Source organism: Balaenoptera physalus, assembly GCF_965194825.1.
Source record: "Balaenoptera physalus genome assembly, chromosome: 20".
In the NCBI taxonomy this organism is placed as follows: Eukaryota; Metazoa; Chordata; class Mammalia; order Artiodactyla; family Balaenopteridae; genus Balaenoptera; species Balaenoptera physalus.
Genome location: NC_138901.1, coordinates 41,300,856 through 41,325,328, shown reverse-complemented (window position 1 = coordinate 41,325,328; position 24,473 = coordinate 41,300,856). Strand labels below are relative to the sequence as shown.

The following is a 24,473-nucleotide window of genomic DNA, read 5'->3' as shown; positions in this document are numbered from 1 at the left end:
TTCGAGCCCTGGTCTGGGAAGATCCCACATGCCGCGGAGCAATTGGGCCCGTGGGCCACAACTACTGAGCCTGCGCGTCTGGAGCCTGTGCTCCGCAACAAGAGAGGCTGCGATAGTGAGACCCGTGCACCGCGGTGAGGAGTGGCCCCCGCTCGCCACAACTAGAGAGAGCCCTCGCGCAGAAACGAAGACCCAGCGCAGCCAAAAATAAGTAAATAAATAAATTTTAAAAAAAAATTTTAATAAAAAGAGTTTAAGAAGTCAGATCTACCGGACTTCCTGACCAGCTGGCTCTGGGAATGGGATGAGGGAAAGGAGGGGTCTGGCAGAGGGCGCCAAGAAGGCAGTGTGGCCATTGGTTTAGGGACTAGAGAAGGACGAACACATTTTGGAACTGTAAGGTAATGGATTGGTTTTGGACATGACTTGGAGGTGCCTGGGGAGCGTGTCTGGTCTGACACAAATGGCCCTGGAGGCCAAAAGAGAACCGAGTTAGAAGTGCAGTTTGGAAGTCAGTCGCATGTCCATGATAGTTGTGACTAAGAGCTGATAAGCTCACCCAGGCGCAGTGTGCAGAGAAAGAAGAGAAGAGGGTTAAGGGTGAAACCCTTAGAAGCACCAAAATTTGAGGAGCAGACGGAACTGAGCAAGGCCTTGGGAGAGACTTTGGGGGTGGTCAGAGGGGGAGGAGGGAAATCAGAGGAAACGGAGAAAGAATGGGAGCAGTCTGCAACTTCCCGACGCAGTCAGCTTTCCTTTATAGCATCTGAGTTGCCACATGGTTGTAACTGAGCTACCACGGTCATGGGGGGACAGTCACCTGCTTTTTCAATCTTGAGAGATTCTTAAGACTGGATTTGAGCACCGGCTGCTCTAGAGCCATGGTTCCCAAAATTCCCAGGTGAGAGTCAGACGCTATCCCAGAACCACTCTGTTATTAGGACATCTTGGAGACAGGCCTGAGAATCTGTTTTTCAATAAACACCCTGGTGATTCTTCTTATTAGGGAAGTCTGAGAATGGTGCTCCAGACCGAAGGTTCTTCCATCATAACCTGGGGGCTCTTTGTGACTCCTCCAGCCACACCTCCACCCTCCCACAATTTCTACACACAAATTCTGACCTAAGGCTCTGGAGAATCCCTATAGTTAGTCATGAGCCACTGTGGCTGGTGGAACTCCTGAAATGCGTGGAAATGGAAATGCTAACCCACTGATCTAATGGAGAGTTTTTGAACAACTGTCTGAGTGTTTGGGAATCCAATGGAAATCCTGCATTTAGACAGATAATTGATCTAGCGCTCCTTCTCCGAAAGCATTTAGACTGGAACACCCTCACTGCCCTCTGGTGTAGACAGTCTGATTGCCTACTCCACTTTGTGGAATAATGGAACTGAATGTAATCCAACGTTAAAAAAAAAAAAAAAACAAAAAAACACCGTATGTTAAAAAGCTGACTATTAAAGTAGTTTGGAAGAGACACCACATGTAGACAAAGGAGACGTTTTAAAGTTACTGCCATGGCAGGAGCTGACTCTCCTCATTTATACGTTTGGGAACTAAGACTGCTCAATGTCCCAGCAGTGAAATTCGTGAAGTATGTGTAAAACATCTATTCTCAGGAGCGTCTTTGTAAATAAGGCCTTTGACTCTACCACAGGTATTTATTAGGCATAGAAGTTGTTCAGAGGGCCTGCACCCCTTGTGTGAAATTGCACATCTATAAAATTCAAACGTTGTCTTTAGTGAAGAGTCAAGATAGATCATCTTTTCCTAAGCAATTGGCTTTGGGACATTATCTTTCCAGGATAAATAGAGATATTCATTAGACTTACGCTAATGTCGCAGGCAGAAGGTACCTGCTGAGGTAGAGAACTCGGGAGTGTCCCTTCAAGGAGCGTGCAGACCTCTTCTGTTTGGAGTTAGTTTAAAATGAAAGACTGATACTGCCTGGAGGTAGGAGGGTGGCTGAGAAATGCCCTTAGGAGCTCCCTTCATACCCATGACGCGTACATACTTCAGACTGAAAGATAAGCAAGTCTTGTTCTTTCATCCATTCATTCAATAAATATTTACTGGGCACCTATTATGTGGCAAGATCTGTGCTGCAGGCTCTTGGCTCTCAGCTATCTCTGGGACATCAGAACAACTTCAGGGGGAGCCCGTTTGATCCTGGAGGGCAGCCGTGGAGGATCTTGTGCAACATGAAAGCTACAGTAGAGACGTTACTGGTGACTTTCACATTCCCAGTTTAGAAATGAGCAGCGAGCTAAGCTATGTGGATGTTCCCATGCCACAGGAAGCCACACCGTTTAGACATCCTCCTTACGTCTCAAGAGGAGCTGGAGGGAAGTGGTGAAAGCACCAGCCTAAGGCCATCTGGCTTCTCAGGGCAAAATCAGTACTTTGCATGCAGATTACACATCGTAATCTTGAAGGTTCTGTCTGGTACCTTGTCATTTGAATCCTCACATAACTTTGAGAATTACGAATAACTAGCCAGAATAGCTAGCACTATTATTGCTCTTTTCCAGTAGAGAAAACTGACGTGCCTGGAGGCTGAGTGACCTGCACAAGGTCACACAGAACAGACCAGAGCCAAAGCTAATACTTAGTTTCCCACTCTTACCCACGTACTCTTTCTACCAGCAGAATTCGTTGACCTTGTAAGCACCTTGTCTGTCCAAAGGATCTGACCCCCAGCCCCATCTCACAATGCTTTTAAAAATAAGATATAAGGTGAAGAAAAGAGATTGCAGCTAGATTCAAAGGGTACAAGCAACTCGGGCCTTGAAGATAGACACCGCGGGCAGGGGTAGGAGGAGGAGGGATGGTTCACCCAGTCTGTGATGTACCACCACCCATCTTGGCTCTTGAGAACAAGAGAGTCACCTCCTACATTAGAAGATGATGATAGAGCTCACAGCCAGGCCTCTTCATTAATGACTTGCCGGGGAGGGTTTTGGTGGGTTTGCAAGTTCATTGAGTTGTTTGGTAGGTATTTGTATAAGAAAGATGACTTGGTTTTTATTTATTTACCTTTTTTTTTTTTTTTTTTTTTTTTTAACAGTCTGAGACATATGAGAAAGCTATGCTAGTAACTTTTCTACCCTGGAGGCATTTCTAAAACTCAAATGAAGCACAATGAGAAATTCATTCTTCCGTTCAGCTGTTAGCTCTAACTCAAGGTTAGATGACAGGGCCGTGTCTGTATGACATGGTAACAGGAGGTGCCCAGGCCCCTCCTAAGGGCCTCTTGGCGCCTTGGCTTTTTTCTCCCTCTCTCTCTCTCTCCTTATGGATGGCTCTGCCCTTCCTCTAATTCACTGTGTACCCCAGGTCCAAAGATAAAAAGATAGGTTTCAGCAAACACACAGGCACACTCATTCTGGGCTAACTCTGTAAACCTGCTCCTTGCGTGAGTGTAGCAGAAACAAAATATGTCGCTTCCTCCTCGTGGGAGGGATTGGCATTGCTTACACAGGGAAGGGGTAGAGGAGGCTCTGCTGGCCTTTTTGAACTTGCTTCTCAACTAGGGAAATGAATAACATCCTGATTGGCCCCAGTGGAGTAGAAGCGGAGGAAAAGGAGGGGAAATCCTGGCCCCAAGCTCCAGCCACGGCATACGAATCACTTTACCCAGGTGCCAGACTTGGCACAGAGTGTGACCAGTGAGTGGAGGGGAAATCATAAGCAGATTAACACAGTTTTTTGGACATTTTCACACTTAACTAATGAAGTGGGCATTTTACAAAGCCTAAGCAGAATCTCCTTCACAGGCAAGCAGGAGTTCCCCAGCCTTCTCCTATAGGCAAGAAGGCTGGAGGGGAAAGGGCAGAGACACCCCAAGCATTGGCCCTCCCCACCTAACACACACACACACACACACACACACACACACACACACACACACACACACACACACTTCTCTACTCGGCTCCTAGACTTAGCACGAGGTATGAACTTCTCTGTTTGCTTTCATAGAGGGTTAACCCCGGGCCTTAGAACTTGTGTCAACACTTAGCACAAGGCTGGAACCAAGGGGAGAGGCTGAGTGACTGGCAGATGAGGGTGGTCTGAGGGTTGAACTGTGGGGTGTGGAGGGGGATGGAAAGGCAAAGGAGATACCAGTTGAATGTCAGCTGGATGTAAGGGACCCAGGACTGATTTGCAAGATCAAGCTTCTGTCTATTCCTGCTGCCGTCAGGGGCCAGGACCCGTCCCCTCCCTGGACCAATTTCCTTGTCTTGAAATGAGTAGATAGAAGCAGACATACTCTAAGAATGTTTGGTGGGACAGGACAAGGGGAGGGGCGGGCGGTGTCAGCAGCGGTCTCCAGCTTTATTGCGCACACGGATCCCCTGGGGATCCGACTTCAAGGCAGATCCTGATCCATTCATCGCTCGGGTGGGGCCTGAGAGGCTCCATTTCTAACGGGCTTCCTGCTGCTGCTGGTTGGGGGCCCGCACTTTGAGTAGCACAGGTGTGGAGCACAGGATGGGGTTCCCCGGTCTGCGCTCTGCCCCCCACTTAACTCCCTGCACTTATTTCGTCAGCTGTGAAACGGGGACTAGTAATAGTTGCCTTGCCTTCCTCCCTAGGGGTGTTGTGAGGATTAAGGGGAGAAAGGCCTGTGAAAGCACCTTGTAAAGGGTAAGGCAGTGTGAGTGTAAGGGATTATTTTCATTGTGAAGGTTTCTACGCCTCAGTGCTCTCCCGTGTGTGTTCCTGCAGCGGCTCAACTTTTCCCTACATCCGCCTTTGTTTCCATGCCTGGGCTGCTAGTCAATGTCACCAGCCAGGGCTAAACAAATACTTGGACATGTCAAGGCAGGAAATGACAGTTCCCGGGCACCCCACTGTTTCAGGTGCAGAACAAGCCTCAAACACACCTTGTGTGATAAATTCAAGTGATACCAAGCTGAGCCCCACCCCCTCCCCCGTGGGCTGCCAGGCCAGGAAATGAGGCCAGAAGTCAAGGAGGTCCCTGTAGGACAAGGGACCCAAGCAAAGCACTAGCCAAGCTTTCAGCAAGGTGGATCACCAGTCCACGCTTTGATGCCACTTCTGTGCCCACCGCAGGCAGCCACGATGATATTTCTGAAGTGTGTTGGTCTATTCACTGAGGACCTTCACAGATGGTTCCACAGCTACCCTGTGAGGCAAGAAACTAAGGTGACTGAGGCAAGTCATAGACCCTCCCTGACCCTCAGTATCCTCATCTGTAAAATGGAGTCGACAGTGTCTGTCCTGCCTACGGTACAAATTGCTGTGATCCTAGAATCAAAGTGAAATAACTGTGTGAAAATATGCGGTGATTCTGTGAAATTATGTGAGTTGTTATTCTTCATGAGAGACTTCCTGCTCCAGTGGAGTTGACTCACAGCCCCACGTGAGGAACATCCTTGCTTTCATTTCTGTGCTCAGACCTCCCCGCCCCCCACCTTCCCTAGTGTGGGCTGTCCTCCACCCACCTCAACCTCCACGCCCGATGGAAAGCATCCCCAGGCACCCCAGCTCCAGTGGGGGTCCCGCACTGTCCAAACTGTGCTGGTTTTCATCTCGCTCCTCGCGGGCCCTGAGGCCAAGTCTCTGCCGAGCAACTTCTTTGGAAGGGCCTGGAAAGTACAGATCCTGTTATATAATAGACCCCACGTCAGAGTGGCAGGCCAGGCCTAGATCTTCATCCCAAGATGCCTGCGGCGGAAAATCTGGTTCAGGTTTACCCCGTGGAGTGAGTACTGATGGGTTTTGGTGGCAGAGATTGGTAGAAGGCTGACCACACATTACAAATGGAAATGCCTATTGCCCGAGCTGGGGGTGCCATTTTCAAGGCCACAGAGTGAGGGGACTACCAGAATAATAAAACCAGAAATGGGCAGGGTATCAAACCAGTCAGCTCTGGGGCCCACACGCACATCCAGGACCCTCCTTCAGCACAGGGTGGGTCCCTCCCTTTCCCCAAAGCCACTGCTTAGAGGAGCAAATGGCAGCAGGACCCACTTTGCCCACCCATCCCTCTCTGGCCTTTGAAAACTCCTGAGGCCAGCAGGGCCCAGGCCTGCAAAGTTGGGCCTCCGTTCACCTCAGCCAGCCCGGGAAGCAGAGTGGTCTCATCTGAGGAAATGCAAATCCTCAGGCAGGAGCAAAAATAACCCAGAAGGGCAAGCTATACTCGTCTGTGTGTATACTGGGTTTCACATCTGAAATCCGGTCGTGATAAATCTGATGGTTTTGAAACATCTTCTTTAATTAATAAAAACAGAGGACATCTTAGCCCCAGGTTTCAGACTTCAAAGTTCTCCTCAGTTGAGAGCCTCAAATTTGGCTTATTTGTGGAGCACTGTAATCTCTTTCAAGACAAACACAGGGTTTTAGTTGGGTTGCTGCCCCCACCCCACCACAGCTGAATGGCAAGAACCACTTTATAATTCGAGACTGGGAAGACTGAGCTGAAAACCCCCTTCCTGGTCCTGCAGCCATATTTTCAAAATCAAAATTCAGCCTGGATTTTCATGGGGAAAGTACAGGCTTTGGAGGCAGATGAACCTAGAATCAGAATCCTGACCATACCCTTGATACTGTCATCTTGAGCAAAAATGTTATGTCTCTCTGCCTCAGTTTCTTGATCTGTAAAATGGGACTATTGATACCAACATCAGACTTGTTGGGGTGATTCCTATGAGGTAATGCACGTGAAGTGGCTATGCCTGGCGCAAAATAGACACTCGAGAAATGTCCGTTCTCTTGCCTTTCCTGATATCTGATCTGATCACAGAACTAATTATGTGGAATCGGGACTGTCCTGGAAAACCTAGTTTGTGTGCTTACCTGTCTTGAGAGATACAGTTCCATGACGTTTTTCCATTCAAGGAGTTGTTAGGTTTCCGAGGATACCGTTTGTCTTGCAGTGTCTTCTGAGCCTTACCATAGGAATCCTATGACAGAGGGCTGTGTGTAAACTTCCTCTCCACTCTCAGAAGCAGGCCAAGCATCCTGAATGGTTAGCCTAGCTGCAAAATGATTCTTCTCTTCTCACCTAGAGGGGGAGAGATCTTGATTGTGCCACGTTTCAAGCAGAGGAGGAAAGGGTCTCTGGGATCCTGTCTGGGAAATGCCCGTGTCCACCTGACTCAGAAAGCTCTTCTGTTTGAGGCACCTTCAGGTCTGGTCTGAGTGTGAAGCCAGTGGTAACTCCCCTGGGACCTGCAGTGATGACTGATTTCTTGGGCTCCCAGGCAAAAGGCAGGGCCCTGCTCAGTGACCTCCTAATGATGTGTGAGGGGCTCATACCTTCCTTGACAGTCATGGAAGGGTGTCCCCTAGGAAGCTGTGTCCTGTTTATCCAAAGGATAGTGGGAGTGTGGGGGGCAGGGCAGGGTGGGAACAAAGGTGACAGGTAGAGAGACTTGATGTAAAAATCGACTCCTTCCAGACTTGCTCTACCTGCCCTTTCTGATCTGATGTATGAAATTTGTACAGAGGTGGAATTGTTTCTGCCATTTTTCACACACAAGTTGGTGCACATTCCTGATATGAATTAGTAAGAAATATGCCAGATGTACACAGGGATGGGTCAACATCGCATGCAGCCAACCACGGCCACTGGGAGAAAAGTCAAATGTGGGCCCTGGAGCCACGGGCTCACCTGCCCCGGCTGAGTCAAGCACAGGGCTTGGCAAGCGAGTCAACTCAGCAGAGTCAGGGCTTCCCTTCCAATGCTTTTCACAGGCTCACCTGTGATCCAGGTCCCAGCATGAGTGTTTCTGCCATAGGCATTTTTTTCTCTCCAATTTTTTCTTAGTATTTGTTGGTTTGCTTTATGCTGATTACGGAAGTTATAAGAAACATATAGAAAGGTTTAAAGTAACAGAAGAGTTCCATATAACCCAACTGCCCAGAGGCAACCATGGTTAATAACATTTTCTCATGACTCTTTTAAAATTTTTTTTTATGCTTTCTTTACATTGTTCAGTAATACTAACTGTACAATTTTGTTTTATTTTTTTTAAAAATTGAAGTATAGCTGATTTACAATGTTTCAGGCATACAGCAAAGTGATTCAGTTTTATATATATATTTATGTATATATAAATTTACATATTTTTATATATACATATGTATTCTTTTTCAGATTCTTTTCCATTGTAGGTTATTACAAGATATTGAGTAGAGTTCCCTGTGCTATACAGTAGGTCCTTGTTGTTTATCTATTTTATATAAAATAGTGTATGTCTGTTAATCCCAAATAATTTAACATCATCTCTTATAGAATTTCTCCTGTTATAAGTAACGTTTTTCAAGACTACCTAATATTCTACTGCCACGATGAAGCATAATTTACTTAACAAATACCCTATTGTAAGGCTGCGTTCAAGTGGCAGTGAGCATCTTTATGCATGAAGGTTGTTGGCGTCTTAGATTAGGGTTAGGTTGGGTTAGGTTTCTAGAAGTGGCCTTTTATGTTTTTAAAAGGCTCTTTATACATATTGCCAAATTGCCCTTTAGATAGTTTATACCAATAATATTCCCATTAGCAACAGTCTATTTCATTTCATCCTTACTTGTGTTGAGTACGATTCTGTTTATTCATTAAAGAATTTAGGGAACAGAAATGTCCTATCCCCACCCTCTGATGTGGGGAGATCAGGGCATGTGAGGGACCTGACCTCAGAGCTAAGAGACCACCTCGCCTGCTCTCCTGGGCCCTCTGCAGTCATCCTCAGAGAAGAGGGGGATACATACCCAACGTAGATGCTGTAACTCCCTATCAAAGGCTCTGGCTATGTGATGACACAGAACCACTCAGCTTTCATGATGGAGTTGCCCAGACTGGGAGCTTATGTGACTGTTTCCCACCCAGTATCCTCCTCCAGCTGCTTGTCTTCTGGCCTAGAGGTGTCCCTACTCACCTTCTAAGCCTTTCACAGAATCCCACTGCCCCTAAGAAGAGCTGCTCACAGAGCCCTGGGGTAGTCCCCTATGTTGGAGTGGCCCCGTTCAGTTTTACAAAGCACTCTTTCATGTACTACCTAATCAGATGCTCATGACAGCCCTGGAAGGCAAACATTCATTTCCCTGTTTTATAGGTGTATCATTTTCTTAGGGCTGCCGTAACAAATTACTACAAACTTGGTAACTTAAAACAACAGAAATGTATTCTCTCATATTTCTGGGGGCCAGAAGTTCAAAATCAAGGTGTCGGCAGCATCACGCTTCCACCAAAGTCTCCACGGGAGAATCCTTGCTTGCTTCTTCCAGCCAAGACTCCTTTACAGGGTGGCTGCTTGATTATGGAACTGGTTCATAGAAAATGAAATTTGGTACCCTTGGATACCCTAGGAACCTCAGACATCATGTCACCATTACTCTGTTAGTGTTTTACTGTTCATTACATTGAAAATATTAGCAAACCCCTTAAATGAGAGCTGCTCATTTATTCTCCATGTGGTAAGTGGGGAAATTAAGACCTAGAGTAACCAGAAAAGTTAATGGGAGAATTCCAATTGCAGCCTGGATGTCTGGATTTGTAATCTATATCCTAAGCTTTAAAGTATGAGTTGTGATCATATGTTACAGTTAAAATTGTTGTCAAAATGACTATTTTAAATACACAGAAATTCTTAGTGTCTCAGTTACTGTTGAATTCCTCTTCCCTGTCTCAGGCGCCTTTGACATGCCCCACACGGCAGTCTGTTCATGGACCTCTGATGAACAGTGACTAATTCCTTCCCACTAGTGCCCCGAGGGCCTGTGAGGACAGATGTGCCATCACCACATCTGGCTCGCCTGCATCTCCTGGCTTGCCACCATTAGCTAAGGGTGTTTCTGTACTTTGCTGGTACCTTTCCCTTCTATTGCTAAGTTTACTTCTGAACTGGAATAGTAGATCCTTTAATGACCTAACTGCCAAATCTAAACCCCGCAGCCAAACGGATGACTATGGGACAAACATGGTACACGGTCACAAGTTTGGTGAGCATTAGATAGTCGGAGTCATAAAAGATTGCTGGGGTCTAGGCCTCTTTGCTCTGTACTGCGTCTTTGGATGTGGGTTACGGTTATCTTGGGAACCAACGTAAAGGACTGAGAGGGACAGACGGGGTCCTCATATGCTCTCAGTCTCCCTCTCCCATGTCTGTTAGCCATGACATAGCACATGTTGAGATAGTGAAACATGCCTGTGGCCACATCTAATAACCACAAAGCTAAAGTCCTCAGCCTGTGCTTATATGAACCAACCTGCTCATATAAGCACAGAGAAAGCACCAGTCTCAAGCTCAGTTTGGTGCCCTAGTTTGGAGATCAGGTGGGGACACTCTCCAATGGCCGCTCTCATCATGCCTGGGATCATTTCTTAGTCATCATGGACATGATTATCATCACACACTCTCACCCAGGAAGGCTTATGTCTTGAAGAGCATTGGTTAATGACAAGTTTTGCTCTTGGTACCTGGCCTCCCTGGTGGCTGGAAATCTGATCAACAGGCTCTCATCAACATCCAAACCCTGGGCTGAATCTAATGGATGCAAAGCGGAGGCTGAGCCCCAGTCTCCTAAATAGCGAGGGTGTGATGAGACACTGTCAGCTCAGAGGGACATCCCACCTCCCCCATGCTGCCTCCACCGCTGGGCTTCCCTGCCCCTTGACAGTGGTGCACAAAAGACAGAGCACGTGTGCCACTCACCTCCCCCCTGGAGCTTGCTGGCTCACCAGCTGTCATGGCATGCCTTTAATGCGTTTGTGAAACCCGAGAACCTGACCCATTTCTCCTCTGGGGAGAGAGTGTAACGCAGGATGCCAAGCTGGGAGGCAGGATTCGGGAAGCTCACCTGTATGAACCAGGATCTCTGTGTCATCCAAGGCAGATTGTTTGGGTTCTTCCAATTCCCAGAATCTCACCTGTAAAATAAGCATCCAGGGGGTAGTAGAATGATACTGCAACATTGTTTTCCGCTCACTTACAATTTTTCTCCTTCCTCTTATTTAATTTTAGCTCCTTTTTCTGCTTGCCTCCATCTCCTCCTCCCAATCCTGGCCCTAGATGTTTAGTCTCTGGGACAATACACCCAAAGGGTATTGACTCCAGAGTGACTGTCAAATTTCTCAGATGTTTAAAAAAAAAAAAAAAATTTCTCAGATGTTCATAATCAATCAATAAACATGTTTGGAGCAAGCACAATGCACAAAGTCCGGTGCTTATTACAGACTTACGGCTTGTGGAGGAATCCATGCCCTCAAGCAGCTTCTAAACTAGGTTGAAGAGCAGATCATGAGAATCATGTAAGGCAGTGTGGGGAGAACACCAGGGGACCAACCTCACTAACCTGGGATCTGAGGATGGGTTTCAGAGGCATCCCTCAACACCCTGAAACTGCTTATATCATTTCACGTTTGCCAATACACGTTTTGGGGGTAAGTTTATAGCTTTCACCAGCTTCACCCCAAGAGGTGAAGAATTTTGCGTCCAGTCAGACTTTGTAGAAGAGTGCTCATGATAACTTAGATTATCATTATAACAAGGTTTCGTTGAGCCAGTGAGACCTGAACTGAATCTTAGAAAATATATTCAGAGAATAGCGGGGTGGGAGGCAGCCCTGAAGGAAGGGGTCCCCAGGGAGCATCACGGGAAGACTGTCGCACTTAGGACCGGTGACCTTAAGTTGTCTCACCTCCCTCAGTCTCAGAAAAATGCAGATCTGTAAAATGGTGATCGTTGCTGCTTCCCAGAGTTTTGTGGACCTTGAACTTTTTTTTTTTTCTTGCTCACTTTGTATTCCCATCCCTCCGCATGGGGCTTGACTCATATCACAGTGGACACTAGTCCATATTTGATGAATGTGTGAGTTAACCGAAATCATAAACGTGAGAGGGCTTGGTAAACAGCAGAGCATTGCTTCAGCTAAAGATCTTTGTTGCTAAGTACGTATACTTTGTGCTTTGCAAGCAGCCTGCACTAAATGTCTTCTTCCCCTTGAAACTGACCCTTTCCCCCGTAATGGGGCTCAAAGGGCCAGCCCATCTGATGGAGTGTCTCTAGGCTGGCCAGATGAATGATAGCGGTGCCGATCACGCTGACAAGATGTGCAGTTGCCTAAGAGCCCAGAGGTGACCTCACTCTCCAAGGGCTCGGCCTCTAACCCCAGCCCCTGCTGGCACACGCACACACCTGCAGCCCTTTTCTCACTCCAAGACGAGGAGACCCCGTGAGCTCCTTTGCTGCCCTCATCTGCACTGGCAGGAAGGATGGACAGGAAGGGGGCATTGCTGGGCCTCTGCTGGGACTCCCTCTAGCACTATAAGCGGGACCGCTGATGGCGTGCTCTCTGTGACCTCTCAGGACTGTCGAAATGATCAAATGCTCCTTTGCTGAGCACTTTTTGTATCCCCAGCCTCCTACTCACAGCTTCCTCGCAGTACCCCTGCTAAGAGAGAACAGATTAGATCTTCTGTCAATTTTTCTTTTCTCCTGTGTGCCATCCACCAGACAGGATGGCTCATCGGCGTTACCAGGATACTCCAAGAAACTTGGGCTGTTTGGGTGTGGGAAAGATTTTTAAAAGGCCGTGGTTGAAGGTGACGGGAGTTCTCAGAACAAGTTAGGAAAGATAGAGGTGATTTCTCCCTGTAACAGTTCTCCACTGCAGATGCAGCTGATAGAATGAACTCCAAGATAAGAGTTAGGAGCTTGTGTTCCAGATCTGTCACTTAGAGACTTTGAGCAAGCCACTGAATGTCTCTGAGCTTCCAGCTCCTCTCCCATAAATTGGAGTGGTACCCATCTTGCCTCTCAGGATCACTGTGATAGTCAACATTTACGATGATGCTTCAAGTGGTATAAAGTTGTACATATTTGTTATGATTAACATCTACACGAGCGTACCCCTTATGTGCAGAGCACTCACTATATGCTATTTATCTAATGCAAACCCCATAACACCCCTATAAGATTGTATTGTTTTTCCATTTTTACGGATGAGGAATCAGAGGCTCAGAAAGGTAAAGGGCTTGCCCAGAGCTATATGCATACAAGTAATATGTGTTAGAGCCTGTATTTCTGTTTCCATTCTCCACTGTAACACTAGCTCATGATCCTTTTCTCCTGTACACTGTCACTTTGTCCCTTAAAATATTACATACTCCTCTGGCCTTTACCCTGTCTCATGGACCGGGCCCCTTACCTGCACGCTTCTTGCTATAACATCTTGCTGGACTGTTACGTTTTCTTCCTGCTTTGGCTTCAGATACTCCTCTTGGCCCTGCTGTCAGCTTACCTGCGCTGACCTCTAAACACAGTCTGTACAATCCTTGACTGAGCGCCTTTCTAGAGGCAGGCACCCTGCTCCTGTGAAGTGAGAAAAGGAACGATCATTCTCTTCCCTTCCCCAGGCTCTGGGACATCTCTGTCCATTAAAAAAAAAAGTTGCCGCCCCGACCCTGAGCGCACGGGGAGGAGGAGTGCCCACGTTTTATTGTTATTCTCCTCTTCTGGAAATTACTAAGCATAGACTTGCCAGGCAGACCCCAGGCAGACCAGGAACACTGGTGCTGTAGCTCTTGATCTTGTCAACTAAGAGTGGGGCGGTAGAGGAAAACTTAGACTCCCGGCAGGAACCTCACTTAATCTCTTCCCTCCTTTGAGACGGGGCAAAGAGTTACTACTTCAGAGATGGAAAAAGGAGGTGGAGGGACTCGCCTCACATCGCTTAGTGAGTGGGCACTGCAATCAACAGTCCACTGTGTGTCTTCAGTCCTTGTGTGTCCTTGGGGACTGGGCACCTTTGAGTCGTGGCTGATGCCGGTTGAGTGTGGGCCCCAGGGCATCACTAGCACAGCCCAGGCCCTTAGAGGGCTGACCTCAGAGCACCTCTCCCCCACTGCCCAGCGCCTGGCTCCCCAGACCCACCGCCTGACCCTACCTGATGGAGAGAGAAGGCGGTATAGGGCAGCTCCCCGTCCCTGAGTCCGACCTGACAAGCTGATCCCCAGCAACCGACTCCCAAGGTGGCCTCTTCTTGGGGAGACGCATTTATAGACGCTGACCATTACCCCGGCACCAGGAATCTACCCTCCAGTTAGGCAAGAGATAAATCAAAGCCAAACTTGGCTGATGACATTCAGGAGCCAGGAGTGACCCTTGCCACACATAGAAATCCCAGCGGGCTGGCCAAGGGCCTTTGTCTGGTCAGGAGAGCTCAGGATTATCTGGCCCTCTTTGCTGATGTATGGAGTCACCGGCTGTCGGAGTGTTTACGAACGGTTATCACCTCAGTGCTTTGGCCATTATCAGAGGCAGGGCCGCCTGCCGGGGCTGGGGCTCGCACCCTCTCTATTACCACCTGTCATTGGCAGAGAGTGTGCCCTGACGCTGCCCAGTCCTGACTGCCGAGGGAAGATAGTTTCTGACGGCTGATCAAAGAGGAGAAGCAAGACCTGATAAAAAGAGTGTGTGGTGGTGTACTTTTAACTTTGGGAAACATTGGCATTTGCATTTTTTCCCCATCTTCCTGGTGCTGGCAGGAACCAAGCCCAATAAATGCAGTGGATTCAGTTACCTAATCGCTGGGGAAATGGTATGTGCTTAAAGCAACAGAGCATGACTATAATCTCCTTCCAAGAGAGAGTGGATGAAATAAGCTTTCACAGAAGACTTGCTGTATAATAAAGTAGAATAATTTAAATTTAGCCTTTGAAGTGATCTTGCATGTAAAATCTAATCTTGGCATTCAGCAGAGCACCGTGTACTTTTTGGAATTGGGAAGCAGCTTCAGATCAAGGAAAGGTCTTTGCTGAAGATGCTATCACCCAAGTCTCGTGCTGCCATCCTGCAAATGGTGCCCCAGTGGTGCACATGTCCTGGGGCATCTGGGGGACTGTATGTGGTGGAGTAGAATGAGTTCTAGACTGAGCCATCGGAAGATGTGAGTTCTTGAACCAAGCCTGCCACAAACTTGCCGTTGGATCTTGGGACATAACCTTTCTGAGGGGTATAGGTTATAGGATATAATGACTTAGAATGCTTTTTAAAAAAAAATTTAAGCTATGTAACCCCTTTTAAAAATGAATCTTTAGGTGAAGCCCTATTGCATCAAACAGAGAAAAGTGGGGAGGGGGGTTTGCTTAAACCCGGGAAAGAAGTTTCCTACCCTTGACCTAGATCTTTTTATTTTTTTTTAATAATTATTCGTAACTGAGCACCTTAACACACCAACTTTTTTTTTTTTTTTAAACTTTGGGTTTATTTATTTATTTATTTATTTATTTATTTTTGGCTGTGTTGGGTCTTCGTTTCTGTGCAAGGGCTTTCTCTAGTTGCAGCAAGTTGGGGCCACTCTTCATCGCGGTGCGCGGGCCTCACTGTCGCGGCCTCCCTTGTTGCGGAGCACAGGCTCCAGACGCGCAGGCTCAGTAGTTGTGGCTCACGGGCCTAGTTGCTCCGCAGCATGTGGGATCTTCCCAGACCAGGGCCCGAACCCGTGTCCCCTGCATTGGCAGGCAGATTCTCAACCACTGCGCCACCAGGGAAGCCCCTTGACCTAGATCTTGAAGCAGTCCCTGAAGACTTCAGAGAACCCTGTAGGTCCTCCGAAAACAGTTCGGGGGAGTTCCCTGGCGGCCCAGTGGTTAAGACTCTGTGCTTTCACTGCTGAGGGCCCGGTTTCGATCCCTGATGGGGGAACAAAGATCCTACAAGCCATGCAACAATAACAAAAAAAGAAAACAGTTCAAAAACCACTAGCCCAACGCCGTGGAGGTCTACACGCTCTGATCTGGTGGCATGAACTGTCTCGTTCTGCCCTGCACATCCGTGTTTCGTGGTGTTGCCTCCTTCATCCGTCCTGTGGAAGGGCTAAGATGGACCCTGGGCAGGGCGGGGAGTTGGCGGTGGGCAGACATAGAGAACGGCCCGCTCTCTGCAAGGTGACTCAGCATCAGATGTCCCCTGTGCGCTGCAGGTACCTTCGACCGGAGCGTGACCCTGCTGGAGGTGTGTGGGAGCTGGCCGGAGGGCTTCGGGCTGCGGCACATGGCCTCCATGGAGCACACGGAGGAGGGCCTGCGGGAGCGGCTGGCCGATGCCATGGCCGAGTCACCGAGCCGGGACGTGGTGGGCTCCGGAACAGGTAAAGGTGGCCTCACACTCCTAGCCTGGCTTGGTCGTGAATGGCACCTGTGGGTCTGGAGCTTCTCTGGTGGGAGAGGGTGTGTGTTTTAACCATCTGTTTCTTTAGTTAGTACTCTGATTGCCATCCATTCTGGAAGCTTCTGGTATTGGGAAACCCAGTGTAGAGGGGGGTTCCCAGGGAACCGACCCCTCCTACATGGACTAATGCATACAAACATGCTGTGGTTACACAATTGTATTGTATAGGTGGCTCCCAGAAGGACACCTTCTCCAGGGGAAGGGACAGCCTCGGTGTCCCTAAGGTTTCAGCAGCCCTTGAGCGCTGAACACTGGGGCAGCACACCTTCTTCTGCCCTGCTGCAGGCTTTATAGATTGGAGAGTATCAGTGGGCCCTGCCAGCCTGGGAGGGAGCAAGGATGAAGCAGGCAAGGCTGGTGTGATCCCCCAGACAGCTTTTTCTTGTGCTGCTTTTTGCCTCTGCACTCTTGTCTCTGAGACGGTCCAGCAACTGGGGCCTGGGGTAGCTTCTCACATCCATAGAGCAGAGACATCCTTAGATGATGGGTAAGCCCTGCTCTGGGCAAGCAGGTGTACACACACACACACACACACACGTATGCACTTAGGAAAGGCCACAACCCTTCCATCTTCGCAGAATTACAGTACAGCCTGCCTCTCCTTTTTTCTAAAGTACCCCTTCCTTCTAGACATCTGTGCTGTTAGTGCCAGCTCTAGCCCGGCTTTTATCCCTGAGGAAGACCGCCCCACAGGCCCCCTGCCAGTGTTCTGAGGTCAACAGGAACTTTGGTCGGGGATGGAGCGGATCCTGCAGGCCTTCTCTCTCTTCCTTGCCTGAGTCCCCTCAAGCCTGTTATTCTTCTCCATGAACTGCTCCATCCCTGATCCACGTGCCTACCTGAAGAGGGGACTCCAGGGAGGAGAAACTTACAACCCTGGGGCAGGAATCAGGACCAGCAAGATCGAGAGTCAAAGCATTTTTGGCGGGGCTCAAAATGCCTGACATTATTACACAGTCCCAATTTCCTGCGGATCCTCCAGGTCTTTTAGATATTTGGGTTTAGCAGTTAACCTTTTCCCTCTCTTCTTCCCCATCCCATTCAGTTCCTCTGTTCCTACACTAACAGGATAGAGATACATTGCCCTCATCTCTTTCTCCACGGCACTAGCTTCATGCCTGCCCATAGCTCTCGTGTGATAATTGGCAAATGAACAGAATAGATGCAAGAGAGGGAGTTGGCTAGAGATGGAGAGGTGCTTTATCTGGCCACAGGAGACAGCCATCTCTGAGGACCGGCCCCCTCCACGCCCCCTTCTTCCCTGGAAAGGAAGACGTGCACCATGGAAGCTGCAACAAGCCATGTCCCACCCCCTCGACTCCCACAAGCACAGACGTGGGCACGCCACCTCTCCACCCCCATTGTAAAGCCATCCAGCTCGTGAATGGCAGGTCATCATGCCGTTGTTCTCCCACCTGGATCCGGAGGTGAGAAGCGGCTGTGCCATTTACAGGGGCTCTAACCCCATTTTGCTTGGAAGCTGGCCGAAGGGAGAAAAGCTTCTCCCTTTCTGAACCTTGCTTGTAGCGCAGCTTTCCCCTACGTCTCTGGGGCCCTGGCCAGCCCCAGCTCACACAAACCAGAGCCCGTGGCACCAGACACACTCCCAAGGAGCCACCCTTCCAGGGGCCAGAGCAGCTGTGGGTCAGCTCTCCTCCCCAGCTGCCTTCCTCAGAAGCCACTTAGAGCACCTCCGTGTCATCCAGCAACAGATTGGAAGTCTTGGAAGGCGCATTCAGGCAGAGTTGGGGAATTTCAGCCTGGCACAGACCATTAGTAACCTGAGCGAAGCTGGCAGCCATTCATCTGCCAGACAGCTGAAGGATTCGGGAGAGTCTTTGTGGCCTTAAGCAGGTTCATGAAATTAAAAAAAAAAAAAAAAAAAAAAGAAGAGAGAGAGGAAATTAAAACTGCATGACCCACAGGTCAGAAAATAGGAGACACCCTTTTTGAGCATAGGGATTTCATTTTCCTCCCCAAACTGTCACCAAATGGGATTCATTCGGTTTTCTTTGACCAGATTAAATCTATCAGTCTATATGTGTGCACACATATATATGTTTTTGTTGTTGCTTTTAAACTCTGCCTCGATTTTAAAGGCCAATAAGTTAAGCAGATATCATGGAAGTTAACCTGTTCCCCTCTGCCTTTGTTGAGAATCAGTTTTCACATTTTGCAACTCCAGATAAATTACCAGCCTGGTCATGCAGCCCAGGGCCTTGAAAGGGCAGCCTGACACACTCACACCGGAGTCAGCCTGCTGCCCAGAGATAGCCAGGCAACGTGGATGAGAATTTCCAGCAAGTCACCCTTTGCTCAGAGCAGCCTCTCAGTCCCGCTCTCACTTTCCACAGCCCGCTCCTCTAGGTGCTCATGGGATAGGGTGACCCAAGCATGTGCCTCTGTTGGTTCCTCCGAGGCACCAGAGATGATCAGTTTCTGTAATGCCTGCAGCAGGCTCTTTGTTTAGTGTAGTACCCGGGACGGATGCTCATGACCCCTGACATCAAAGCCCATTGTATCCATGCTTCACTATTATACAGGTTTACCTAGTGATGTGCCGATAAATGTTTAACAACCAGCTCTCCAAAGGGAAGCAGGAAAGCCCTGATTTATAGCAGTTGGGCATTGCCATAGGACAGAACCTCCCATTACGGCCAATTTCAAGCTATCAACATGATGTCAGTCACCTGGCAGAATTCCTGAAAATGTAGCGGTCAGCCAGCTCCAGCACCCCACTGGTAAGCTGTACCATAGTGCAAAACAACTCTCCCCCAAAGTAAAGCACAACCTTTCAAAACCTTACTATTCGCAGAGTGGTCTGTGAACCGGCAGCGCTGTCTATATCCAGGAGCTGATTAAAAATGCAGACTCTCAGGCCCCACCCAGCCCTACTGAGTCAGCACCTGCGTTTTGACAAGATCTCTATGCACATTAAAGTTTGAGAAGGCCCGTTTTAAAACGTAGTTAACCTGTGAGACGGGTGTTAGCTCTGTCCTCCAGGATGGCTGTGACCAGTTAGTCTAATTGGATCAAAATTAGATTTGCAAGTCCAGCTCAAAAATAACGGACTGAATTGCTTTCTTTCTGATATCCTCACACCTCTTGCCCCTGTTACCTTTCCATTGTCCCCAGTCAGCAAAACAAAATCCAGGTCGGGCCAACTCTGCTCGTACACTTAGGTTGCTGAAGAAAAATCATAAGTTGTTCAGATCGGTACCTCTACAAACGTACGGTCTCTACTCTCCAGTGAGCCCTGGCAGTCCTTCTGCATTTTCCCAGTGCCCCCTTTTCCGATTCTCAGTTTGCACTCATCTTTTGCAGCAGACCCCAGTGCCTAGAACAGTGTCTGACACATAGGGGATGTGCAGTAACTACTGGGTGAATGGATTCTACATTTAACCTAGGTGTTAGCAGCTCTGCTGCAGCCCCTGCTTTACTGCTGTGGCTTCTGGCCTGTTTTCATTCTCTTAGAGATTCCCCAGATCTCTGGTCCTCTAAGAGTTTGTATTTTATTATTTTTTTCCATATTATTGCTGTTTACTTGGCATGAATTAGTCTGCGCTTTATTCAATATGGTACCTGTGCTCTGTCCACCCAGCATCTTGAAATCAGTCTCTTTCCTTCTTCATGGACACTATGTCGAACTAACCGTTCCCCTCAAATCTCTTACCCCACCAGCTTGTCTCTCACCCTCAGAAAACGGTGGTCACCATTTGAGCAATCCCTTGGCCTCCTGCACCCAGACCCTAAACGTCCCTGCAGCAACCTCCCCTCTCCTCCTGTCGAGAGGAGGAGCACTTCCTACCCCCAGCCTGCCCGGCCACAATGCCCATCTCCCCAGAGTCACCACCGAATGTCCATTTCGCCCCAGCGCTGGCCCGGTGAGCCAGGCCCTGTGATCTTGGAGTGATCTCCCTGTAGTTCCTGTTTCACCACACTCTCATGGATTTTCTTCTGCCTCTGCTACTTCTCCGTCCTTTCCCTGGGCTTGCTTTCTCTGTCGGCCTTCAGTGTATTTCTCCAGGCCCTTTCTCAGCCCTCTTTCCTCTCCCTCAGTGCGAACAGGGCCATCCCCTCTGCTTCCGTGGCCTCAATTACTACCCATAAACCAATGATTTCCAAAGATTCTCCAAGTTGGCTTCCTCTCCTGATCTCCAGACCATGTCTCCAGTCACCTGTCGATGTTTCCACATATCCAAGAACTGAACTTCTCTCCCCCCAGCCCTGTCCTTCTCCCGGATTCACCCCGTCTCATCGCGTACAAAGCCCTTCATGACCAGCTGCTGCCCTGTCTGGGGACTCCTCTCTCACTGCTCTGGGCGAGCTCCAGCCAAGCTGAAGTCCCCGGAGGGTCCCTAAGCACACGTGTTCCCTCTGCTTGCCGGGCCTCTGCACAAACTTCTCCTTCTGCCGGGAATGCTGTCTCCTACAGCCCCTCCTCTCTCAGCCCCTCAAAATAACATGACTAATTCCTGCTTAGTAGACATGCCTTTCAATATTGCCTTTTCTAGAAAAATAGGATTTTTTTCGATAAGCAAAACATTTACTTATTCCAGTTGTTTTGTGTCTAAGTAAAGGTATAACCTTATACCAAAAAAATTTTCATAAACACCTGGACACATATTAACTTTATTTTCACTTTAACTCTTTCAATCACTATTTAGCTAAACCTTGTCTTTCTTTTTTTGGCTTTCTCCCACATCCAATAGCAAAAGCCCTAGGCCTAATTCACAGGTCCTGACCAGCTGTTTAAAGTATTGACACATCTCTGTTGCAGGCAGCCTCCCTTTGCTGCTGTTGACTCTTAAGAGCTCACTAAGTCAGCAGTCAGGGTCAAGCGGGACTGACTCTTCCCCATGACTGTGGCTTCCTGCCGTCCTGGGAACGCTGTTTCATTCTCCTTTTTGATCACAGCGCTAAGGGTAGGAAAGAGGCTCATCCTTTTCTGTCTGGAGTCTCTTTAACAGATTCTGTCCTAGTCCAGAAGCAGCTACTCTTGGGGATCACACTGGGGGCCCAATCTTTACCTCTTACCTTCCATCAGAAATACATTTACTTCCTTGCTCAAATATATAAAACTTTCAGAAAACAATAGTATAGGCAGTACACTCTAGTACTATTTTATTTCATTTTTTTTAAAATTGGGGTACAGTTGCTGTGCAATGCTGTGTTAGTTTCTGCTGTACAATGATGTGAATCAGCTGTATACATTTTTTTTTAATGCAGTCATGACTCACTAAACTGATTTTACAATACATCGATGAATTGTGATCTACAGTTTGGAAAGCAGTGCTCTAGTTTTCTCTGCTAAATCCTCTGAGTTTTCCTGCGTGTATAGTAGTTACTCAGCAGAAAAGGCTGTGAGATTATTTTCAGCTAAAGGTCTTCCAAAGATTTCTGTCAGAAACTACTTTTACTTTTTGAAAGGGCTGTCCCTTTTTTCCTCCTTAATATGGAAAGCACATTTTGAACAGTATACACAGCTTTTAAATGGTCACAGGAAGGGTTCAATAAGTGAATTAACAAATATCCATTCAATAAGTGAATTAACAAATATCAATAAGTACATTAACAAATATCCATTAACAAAGTCCATTGACTACCCATGTTTTGCAAAAAGATGAACTAAAAGCACTGTTTTTGTGTGTGCGTGTTAATATCTTTCATTTCAGAAATGTGAGAATTAAGATCTCAATAAATGTTAGCTGTTGTTCCTGGAGTTGACCAGATGGACACCCCAAAACAAATAACCCAGTATGTTGGACCCTCTATCCTGCCTCTAGGATTAGCTCTTCCGATGGGCCTTGGAACTCCTGCTTGCCTCATTGCTGAGGGCTGGGAACATTTTCGTGCTAAGGCTGCATTTCCAGTAGGAGCCGTGTCAGCCCCCTCCCATCTCAGGGTGCCACATGATCACGTGACAGTAATTGCAGGCATGGGGCAGTGAATTAATTCTCTTATCTTTTAGACATCCCTACTCTCAGGCAAGCACTATCATCGAAGCAACTTAGCCAGTCCCTTAGGTACTTTCCTCTGCTTTACCTAGTCGGGCCCTGGATTTTCTCGCCTTCTTCGGTGCCTTTCCAAAATGCTTTCAGGGGCTCTTCTCAGCCACCTCCTCAGTAGGCCCTCACCTTCTCTCCAGGGCCGCTGCAGGCAGGCGAGCTCTCTGGAGGTGCCGCTGGGCACGGTGCCTGCCCTCCAGGGAATAAAGCTTTCCCTCTCTCAGCTCACTTTCTTCCTCTCTGAGGCCAAGGGAGAGGGAAGACAGGAGGTGCAGGAAATGTTGGCCTCCTGTTCCCGTGATGTCCTGGCCGCTGTTCCCTGTGCCGAGCGCTTAGGTTGCCTCATTTCCTCCTCTCCTTTGTCCTCATGGCCGCCACCTCCCAAACGGCTTCTACGCCTCAGACTCTATGCTAACCATGTGAGCGTCCTACAGTTGTCACACCACCGCCAGGTAGATGTCCCTCTCTGCGATGTACAAAGGAGGAAAAATTAAAGCTTTGAAGTGAAATCATAACTGAAACATGTGGGATTAAAAGGAGATATCCAGGGCTTCCCTGGTAGCGCAGTGGTTAAGAATCCTCCTGCCAATGCAGGGGACACGGGTTCGATCCCTGGTCCAGGAAGATCCCACAGGCCGCGGAGCAACTAAACCCGTGCGCCACAACTACTGAGCCTGCGCTCTAGAGCCCGCGAGCCACAGCTACTGAGCCCACGTGCCACAACTACTGAAGCCTGCGTGCTTAGAGCCTGTGCTCCACAACAAGAGAAGCCACTGCAATGAGAAGCCCACACACCGCAACGAAGAGTAGCCCCCGCTCGCCGCAACTAAAGAAAGCCCGCGCCCAACAACGAAGACCCAACGCAGCCAAAGATAAAATAAAATAAATAAATTTATAAAAAAACAGAAAAAGGAGATGTCCAGGAAGAATTTCCAGTTCTTAAGATCCTGTCACCTGGTCTGAGGGGTTTATCAATCACTCCCACATTTTATTCCCGAGAAGGGAGACCCAGAAAAGGAAGGCATCCTTACTGTCAGGGCCTCCTCTGCCTGTCCTGTTTCCCTCTTCACAAGAGCCCAGGGCCCACACGTGACAGCCTGGGCTCCTTGCTGTGATATTTCAAGTCTCTTACAGGCCTTCCTCACCTTCCTTTCCAGCCTGCTCCCCCACTTCCCTTCCACAGTCGCCCCTTATTCATATTCCATGCAGACACCCTCACCCATCATCCCCAGCACATGCACTGCTGACCTGGCTCTGTTCAGGGGCCTGCTGCCCTCACCCACTGCCCGGTCACCTTTTTAGACCAAGCTCCAATCTCACGTTGTCTGAAGCTTTCTCTGAATTTCTGCATCGCCTACTCACTGGACACTTGGCCCTGGGCAGGTAGTACATGTTGCCGTTTCCACTAACTAGCAATGGCGGAGTCCCTTCTCCATCCCACCGGGGCAAGGCTCAGCTCTGGTGGTCTCCTGAGCCCCTCTCTCAGCCATACTGTATGTCTTAGCCCAATTCCGGTTCCTCGGACTGAGTCCGATTCCTCTTTGTTACCTCTAACCACCAGCCTTTCCCTGCCCAGCATCTAGCACTGGGACAAGAGCCAAGCTGAGCCCCAGTTAATGTTTGCTGAATGACTGGATGGGTTTTCGTGGCTCCTGAGAGGTAAATGAAAGCCAGTCAGAGCAATGGAAAGAAGGGTTGTGTTTAAAAGACACACTTGTCAGTTTCTGGCCAGTTCTAGATAGTTAGTTTCTCCCTCCTCCTCCTCCTCCTTCCCCTCCCCCCTCCCTCCTCCATCCCTCTCTCCTTTTCCCCTTAAGGCTGCTGGAAGCCCCAGGCAAAGGCAGAGCTGTAATGGAAGTTTAGGGCTGAGAAGCTTCTCTGCACATTTCTCAGTGGCCCAAAGTCTTCTTTGAATTCTTTGACCAAACCACACTGATTCCTGTCTACAAGGAGGAAGTGCCCATGTGACCTCATCAGTGAATCTTCAGAGTCCCCTCTCTAGGTGTTGCCCCACATGGAAGCAGGGATTCCTGTGGAAAACAGACAGGCTTGGACAAGGGGTGGAGAAGGGCCGTTGGACCCCCAGATAAGGGCCCTTCTCTGAAGACATGAACATGGGTAAATGGTTAACGAACGGGAGGATTTCTCTCTGTTACTCCTCTTCTGCCAGAGAATTCACCTTTAACCATTGACCTTTCTGCGAGGTGTGAGATCTGAACAAAGTTGAACACAGTCATGGATGGTTAAATACCCGTCTTTCCC

General features: G+C 48.5%; 2 protein-coding genes across 16 annotated transcripts in view; one reads left to right on the top strand and one right to left on the bottom strand.

Annotated features, from left to right (window-relative positions):
- Window positions 1–24,473, bottom strand: part of LOC309649745 (uncharacterized protein) — a 52,652-nt gene that overhangs the window by 7,013 nt on the left and 21,166 nt on the right. For 2 of the 10 annotated variants that reach the window (XR_014257271.1, XR_014257272.1), the window contains exon 1: window positions 6,830–12,162. Coding sequence is in view for 7 of the 10 variants with exons in the window: in XM_082440181.1 (XP_082296307.1) it covers window positions 5,473–5,632; window positions 6,830–6,936; window positions 10,832–10,858 (294 nt within the window). In the remaining 3 variants the exon portion in view is untranslated. The other 8 variants (XM_082440181.1, XM_082440185.1, XM_082440184.1 and 5 more) reach the window with 8 other exon arrangements.
- The window catches only part of BCAS3 (BCAS3 microtubule associated cell migration factor), a 565,907-nt gene that overhangs the window by 527,086 nt on the left and 14,348 nt on the right, over window positions 1–24,473 (top strand). For 5 of the 6 annotated variants that reach the window (XM_082439967.1, XM_082439969.1, XM_082439970.1 and 2 more), the window contains one exon: window positions 15,956–16,123. The exons of the other annotated variant lie outside the window; for it this stretch is intronic. In XM_082439967.1, the coding sequence (XP_082296093.1) occupies window positions 15,956–16,123 (168 nt within the window). The remainder of the gene's footprint in view (window positions 1–15,955; window positions 16,124–24,473) is intronic. 6 annotated transcript variants of the gene reach the window in all.